This window comes from Palaemon carinicauda, chromosome 16 (genome assembly GCF_036898095.1).
Source record: "Palaemon carinicauda isolate YSFRI2023 chromosome 16, ASM3689809v2, whole genome shotgun sequence".
Taxonomy (NCBI): Eukaryota; Metazoa; Arthropoda; class Malacostraca; order Decapoda; family Palaemonidae; genus Palaemon; species Palaemon carinicauda.
Window position 1 is genome coordinate 19,125,617 of NC_090740.1, and position 8,210 is coordinate 19,133,826.

The 8,210-nt window shown below is 45.2% G+C and overlaps 1 protein-coding gene across 1 annotated transcript in view; it reads left to right on the forward strand.

Annotated features, from left to right (window-relative positions):
• Positions 1-332: 332 nt before the first annotated feature.
• mRpL22 (mitochondrial ribosomal protein L22) overlaps positions 333-8,210 on the forward strand; it is a 28,980-nt gene continuing 21,102 nt past the window's right edge. Inside the window, exons 1-2 of the mRNA XM_068389042.1 lie at positions 333-2,085; positions 2,512-3,972. Of these exons, the coding sequence (XP_068245143.1) occupies positions 333-2,085; positions 2,512-3,972 (3,214 nt within the window). The remainder of the gene's footprint in view (positions 2,086-2,511; positions 3,973-8,210) is intronic.

An 8,210-nucleotide genomic window follows, 5' to 3' on the forward strand; every position in this document is an offset into this window, starting at 1 on the left:
CAGTGCAGTGTGGTGTTAGTGATTTTATGTTAGTGGGTAATATTTCTCTTGTGTCGAGCCCTTCATGCCCATATAAGAACCTTTTTACCCCTACTCATCACAAGAAAGCGAGGTGCATCCACCCTCTTTCATCACCGGAAACGCACTGCCAGTGGCCGCTGCCCAGCCTACCCGCCGCTACTCCCCACCACCCAGGAGCCCTCCCATGCTCCTCCCCCGTTGCCATATGCCACTTTATTCACAGTGATTTTTAAGATAAAAACGGTAGAAAGTCTCTTTTATCTTTTTATCTTTTCATTTAAACTGTGGGTGACAGCTGAAAACGTTTCGTCATGTCGACTACCTCATATCAAGACGAGTCTGGGGATATGCAACATGACCAGGACAATGAAGACCGCCAGTTGCCTTCACACCCAGGCTCACCAACAGACCGTCGAACCCCACCAGCCTTCTCAACGATGGAAACCCTGCCTTTACTCTCACCACACCTGACTATACCGCCTCCAACAGCTACAGGTGGGGAGTTAAGGCTCCTTATCAAGTACCTGGAGGAATCTCGACAGGCCGAGTTGGCTACACGTCGGAGAGAGGAGGATCAACGTCGCCACGAGGAAGAACTACGTCGCCAAGAGGACAACCTAAGAAGAGAGGAGGAAGCCCAGCGTTTCACCGCCCTGTTGCAACTACTCATGGTCAACCCTGGCCACCAGCAAGCAACACCACCGGACTCGCAACAACTTCCTACTCAATCGTCAGTGCCTTCAAGTTCCCAGCACCCACTCCCACAGAAAGCCATCGCCCAGACCCCACCGCCCTTACGTCCCGATGCCACATACCAAGTTTTTAGGGAATGGCGTAGATGCTGGGATGACTACAGTGTGATGGTGGACCTAGGGACTTTACCTACCAGGAAGCAACTAATACAACTTCGTATGTGCCTCAGCCTGGAGACTCAAAGAATACTGGAACACACACTCAATGTGCCACCAGACACAGATCGGAGTGTGGAGGAAGTCTTAAATGTTCTCCAGGAACACATCAAGAACCTGCGAAATGAAGCTTTACGTCGCAGGGACCTGCTTTCCTGCAAACAGAGGGAAGGGGAAAGCTTCAGTGAGTTCTACGTCAGACTGAAGCATGTAGCAGAGGAAATCGACGTCTGTCCTGGCCAGTGTGCAGTTTGTGAGGAAACTCAGCTTAAGATGATCATCATCATGGGAGTCAGAGACGAGGAGCTCACACAAAAACTTATTGCCCTGGACACCTCAGCTTCATTGGCCACCATGGTCAATGAATGTCGCTCCTATGAGGCCACAAGGACAGCCACCACCGCTATACGTGCCCCTCCTTCTAAATTGTGTGCTGTCTCTACTTACAAGAAAACCAAAGGACATGGCAGCAAAGGTGCTACTTCCCACCCAAACTTTAACAGGGACACTTCATGCCTTTCCTGCACAAAAAAGCACGGCTCTACAGAAAAGTGTCCAGCTGCTGACAGCATATGTGGAAACTGTGCCGGCAAGGGACACTGGAAGAAGACTTCAAAGTGTCCTGCCAACAAGGCCACGTGTAGACACTGTGGCCGAGTGGGTCACTACGACAGATGTTGCCGACAGCAGATGAATGCCAAGCAGGGCGGCCCACCCAAAGCCACGCCCCCCTCCAGCAGGCCTTCAAATTGTCGCAAGGTTGAGGCCTTTTCCACAACAGCTTGCCCTTCACCGGTACCCGTATCCCTCGACCTCACCTACAATGGCGAGACATCCAAGATTCTGATGCTGCCAGACACAGGAGCTGACGTATCAGTGATGGGTCCACAGCACTTGGAACTGCTTCAAATCACCAGGGACGAGCTACAACGTTCTGCCACCTCAGTGACATTCACAGCAGATGGATCACAGATGACACCAGCTTTAGGTACCCTTAAGGCCACTCTGTCTTTGGCCAACCGATCCTGTCATGCCATGATCCAAGTCCATGAAGGTATCCAGATGCCACTCCTGTCCTACGCACACTGCAAGGAGTTGGCCATCATACCACCAGACTTTCCACGGCCCATCCTACAGGTCGTCCACGTGAACCGATGTAAGGAACTACCCCTCCATGCCAACTCGACCCCAGCTGAGGCCCGAGAATATTTCCTTAGAACCTTCCCTGATGTGCTTGTGTCTAAGGAGGACCTTAAAGCAGCTCCACTGAGGTCGATGGCAGGACCTCCAATGAAAATTCACCTTAAAGAGGACGCTGTTCCATTCGCCATTCACACCCCACGGCAGATTCCCTATGCTTTCCGCGAACCTGTCAAGATAGAACTAGATTCTATGGTCCAGCAGGGTATCATCAAGCCTTGTGGAGACGAGCCTTCGGAATGGTGCCACCCTCTAGTTGTCGTCCCAAAGGCAAAGGGAGTTCGCATCACAGTGGATCTCACCAAGCTAAACACTCAAGTCTCCAGACCAGCCCACCCTTCGCCCACACCCATAGCTGCTGTTCGTACCATCGATCCCACAGCCAAATTCTTCACCACTGCGGATGCTCTACACGGTTACTGGCAGATGGAGCTAGCGGAGGAGGACCGTCATCTCAGCACTTTTATTACTCCTTATGGACGCTTCCAGCATTGCCGAGGACCTATGGGCTTCGCTGCCACCGGCGATGCCTACTGTTACCGCGGCGACCTAGCTCTCCAGGGTATGAAGAAATGTGTCAAGGTTGTCGATGACATTCTCATCTTTGACGACGACTTACTGTCACATTACCACAGGATCCATGAATTACTCACTTGCTGTCGCAAAAATGGCATCACTCTCAACAGAGATAAGTTCGTAGTAGCGGAGGCCCGAGTAAATTTCTGTGGATTCACCCTTTCCGAAGAAGGAATAGCTGCCGATCCAGGACGAGTCACAGCTCTGCAAGACTTTCCCACACCTTCCAACTTGACGGACTTACGTTCTTTCATGGGGCTAGTTAACCAACTGGCAGAGTTCACTCCAGATATCGCCCTGACTGCACAGCCCCTACGCCCACTCATGAGCCCTAAGCGCTCTTTTATTTGGACACCAGACCACGACCAGGCCTTCAAACGTGTGAAGCAAGCACTTTCAAGCCCTCCGGTTCTAGCGTCTTTTGACCCAACTTTGCCAACCATTCTCCAGACCGATGCATCTCGTCTCTACGGAATAGGCTACGCTCTCCTGCAAGACCATGGTTCCAGACGTCTCCGAGTAGTCCAGTGTGGATCCCGTTTTCTCGCAGACGCCGAGACGAGGTATGCGACAATCGAGTTGGAGATGCTTGCTGTATCTTGGGCTCTCACAAAGTGCCGTTTGTACCTCCAAGGACTGCCATCCTTCACTCTGCAAACAGACCATCGTCCACTAGTGCCCATTATCAACAGCTACACGCTGGACATGGTCGAAAATCCACGGCTCCAGCGAATGAAGGAACGTATGTCACAATACCAGTTTACTGCAATGTGGCGTGCTGGCAAGTCTTTATGCATTCCTGATGCACTCTCGCACGCACCTGTCAGCTACCCAACGTCTGAGGATATGATCGGCTGTGCTGAAGTAACGTCACACGTCAGGTCTGTCATCAACGTCGTAATAGCCTCCCAGGAAGAAGATGCCACAATCATCAACGCCGACCGAACTCTACAGGACATGTCAACAGCAGCGCAGGCCGACCCTGACTACGTCCGCCTTCGTGATTGTATTGTGTCCGGATTTCCCACGAATCGGTACGACCTGCATGCTTCTTTGCTACCGTATTGGAAGCTACGAGAAGCCCTTTCTACTGACGGCACCCTCGTGCTCTACGGTGCCAGAATAATAGTTCCTGCCGCTCTACGTCGCCACACACTCGCCAGACTCCACGACAGCCACCGAGGTGTTGAAGCCACTAAACGTCGAGCTCGACAAACTGTCTTCTGGCCTGGGATAGACTCTGACATTGCTAACACCGTTGCCGCCTGTGAGCCCTGCCAAGTCCTACGCCCAAGCCAACAGCAGGAACCTCTTCACAACGATGACCACCCATCGAGGCCCTTCGAGTCGGTATCAGCGGATTTCTTCCAGGTAGCGGGGAAGTCCTTCCTTGTTGTCGCCGACCGCCTCTCCGGCTGGCCTGTGGTCGTCCCTTGCAAGGGCGACACCACTGCCTCCTCAACCATACGGCACTTTTGCCGCTACTTCAGAGAGGTAGGTGTTCCCCTGCGCCTACGCACCGATGGAGGACCCCAGTTTACCAGCAGAGAGTTTGCTGACTTCGCAGAGCGTTGGGGTGTACACCACATAACTTCATCGCCACACTACCCGCAGTCTAATGGACATGCCGAGGCTGCAGTCAAAGCTGTCAAGTACTTGATCCTCAAAACGGCCCCTTCAGGAAACATTGACTGTGAGGCTTTTGATCGTGGCCTCCTTGAGTTACGTAACATGCCTAACCACTCTGGTCGCTCTCCTGCCCAGATCCTGTATGGTCACCCTCTCCGTACGTGTGTGCCCGCCCATCCTCAGTCATTCATGGAATGTTGGCAAGAAAGGGCCCATGATTGTGACCGACGAGTTGCTGCCAGAGCGGCTCAAGTAAAACGCAACTACGACGCACACGCCCGTCCCCTGCCCAGACTGAATGTGGGCCAACATGTCCGTCTCCAGGACCCAACATCCCATAGGTGGGACAAGATCGGGATTATCATGGGTGGCACGAGATCACGCGAGTACGAAATTCGCCTCCCTAGTGGTGGAGTGCTACGTCGGAACCGTCGCTTCTTGTATCCAGTGCCCAGTCCCAATCAAGTTCCCAACTCTGATCTCCCTGTGGTCCCTAGCTCTGACATGGAAAAGTCATCAATTCCCTCCACAACTTCCCGCAGGTCTCCAAGATTAAACAGGCCTACATAGTGTACAAGGCCCTGGGGCCATTTACGCAACTGGCTGCATAATTTTATATTTTATACATTTTATGTTGTTTGCTTTGCACACTATTATTTACTTGGTTCATTGTATGTAGCTTGCTTAGTACGTTCAAGATACCTATTTGAACGCAAAAGGGGAGGGGAGGTGTAGATTATTGTATATATTATCTTTCGTATATGCACCCTTTACTATTCATAAATTCTGTCCGTTGCAAACGCATGCGCATGAGTCGCACTGTCAGCACTCCGTGCATGCGCATTGAGAGTCTTCTTGCTTCTCTTGGCACGAGCTGTACGCCTTGCAGAGCACCACTGTTCATAACCCCTTGCTGTGTGGAATAAATGGAATCTACGACTCGGGATTTTACTTCTCCATCTCTGTAATCATCTGTCTTCACCTACAAGACATCATCACCTATCACCACTCTGTGCTCTTCTCCTAAAAACGTTCTTGTATAAAACCTAAGTATTCTATCTACCTTTCTGTTGGGTACTTTCAGTCTTAATTTCAGTGTAGCAATGAGGAGCTGGTGATCACTACCATGCACTTCTATAGCTTCATACATTTCACAGAGTCCTCATTCTCTCTTTATTAATGGCAATGTGATCTATTTGATTTTTGTAATTGCCACATGGTGAAGTCCATGTATATTTGTGGATGTCCTGTGCTGAAAAAAAGTACCTCCAATGACAAGATTGTTTGTTTAACAGAAACTTATGAAATGTGCTCCATTTTCATTTGCAACTTCACCAAGTCCCTCGACACCCATCACATTCTCTATCCCCTGATTATTTTTTCCAACTTTAGCATCGAAGTCACCAATCACCATTTTCACACCTCTTTGGGATCTTCTATTACACTCTTGCCTCTTCTCTCTCTCTCTTTCTTCCTGTTCTGCCATCATCTTCAACTTAATCAAATTCTCTTCAGCTGCAATTCGTGTAATCTCAGCTTCTACATTCCTTTCTGCTTACATTCTTTCAGTTCTTATGTCATCTGATACTTGCTTTTCTACGAATTCTGCTTCAGCCTTTTCCAAAAGTTCATGAGCTGCTACGATATCTTCTTCTGACAACTTTCCAGAGTTTATCAACATATCTAAGGCTAGACACTTGATTTGGGCTTTAATCATTCAACTTGTTGCATGGCCGCCACAGGGCATTAAAATAGAGAGCCACTGAGCTTTAGTTACATTAGCTTCTGACAATTCCTGAACAATTGGGTTTTCCAAAAACTCTTGTACATTTAGTCGTGCCATCTTGTACTTCACAAAAAAATTATACCTCTCCAAAAAATATATCCTAACAATACAAAGAATCCTATCAACACTAAACTGGTCACACCTTCAAAACACGGCCCTGTTATTCACACATACTTGCTCGATCCCAAGGGTCTGAGCACCAAAAATATACATTACGGCTGGCGAATTGTGTAAATTCATGAGCTCCAAAACTTACCTGCTTTATTTTTGGTCAAGGTCTAACACCATCTTCAAGGACATGACTAATTAATTCTTTAAATGTAAAGATGTAATTCAGTAGGGCTCTCGGATAAATCAGTTTGGACGTAAGAGCTTGGCACACATCTCTTAAATACACAAATAAAATACATGAATAAAATATTTCCTCTATATATATATATTTATATATATATATATATATATATATATATATATTATATATATATATATATATATATATATATATATATATATATATATATATATATATATATATATATATATATATATATATATATATATATATATATAGTATATATGTGATGTTTATATAAAATAAGTGTTTAATTAAAAATTAATTTTCCAACAATGTTGTAAAATTTAATTTCGCCTATCACATCTGTGTCTGCTCCAAACAGATGTAACTAATTAGATAACTAATTATCTTACCCTCATTAATTGTGATCAACCGATAACAAGTCCAAAAAGACTCGTCACGATCGAGTTAAATAAATTAAATAAACCTCGACAAAGAATGAAACTATCAGCACAATATCCGTAGACTTTTTGGAAGTACAGTACTGTACATCTTTTCTCACTTCTCATCCATCTTGCTCGCCATAGTGCAACCGAGGTTTTACCTCAGTTGCTCTCGTTGCTGAATAGTTTTCCCAACCACAGATTCGCTCATCTAATTAATCTTCTAATATATTGATTTGTTATTGTTTTTTTACTATTGAATATAACAAGAGTTCCCATCCTTATTTTGCTTGCTTGTTGTTTTGCGTTATAAATGATTGAATCATCTCCCATAGATTCTAATACTTTCGTACCTTTGCGTCATCTATACTTTTATAACTTTTTATGCTTTTCCGTGTTCTGTATTCTGCCGATCCGAGGTTCGCCAATGGCAATTGCTTTTGAGAGTTTTTTTCTACTAAATAAAGTCAGTATTGATGATGACTTTGGTTTTACGCTAACCCCAACTCCTCGAATTTATAATATCCAAGTATTTCATTCTTTAAACCTCACTATTTATTAGTTTCTCTTCATTCTATGAAATCATTATTATTATTATTATTATTATTAGCTACGCGACAACCCTAGATGGAAGTGCAAGATGCTATAAGCCCAAGGGCTCCAACAGGGAAAAATATCCCAGTGAGTAAAGGAAATAGATAAACGATATGAGAAATAATTAACAATTGATAAAATATTTTAAAAACAAATTTTTTTTTACTAAAGCATAGCAGTACCCTACTAGAAAAAAAAAGATGATTAAGACGTTCAAAGTTAGGCAAGATATTCTATGAAATGAAAACCGTTGTTTATTGAGTTTACTGTATACTTTTTCATATACAAAAAGGTAGAGATAAAAGCAATTTGTTGGTCACATGTGCCCTGATATGAATATAGAAAAGGGAGTCCAAATGATAATAAGTTCGTTTGATGAAAAAGAATAATAATGATAATAATTCTCTCTCTCTCTCTCTCTCTCTCTCTCTCTCTCTCTCTCTCTCTCTCTCTCTCTCTCTCTCTCTCTCTCTCTCTCTCTCTCTCTCTCTCTTATTTAGTATTTTTTCATTCCTTTTAGCTTTCAATATACTTCAGCTTTAACAATCAATGTCCCCTTCCTGTTTCTGAGGAAAATGGATTAATTTATCAAACGATATTCCATATGCTATAAAAACTGTTGTCCCAAGAATTCAAAACCTCTCGTGGAAATAAGATTTACTAGGCGTAACTGCTTTCCTTGGAGTTACCAGAAGCTATAAATCTTACACTGGCTACAAAATCTTTTTTAAAAACTGTTATATCCACAGAATCTATAT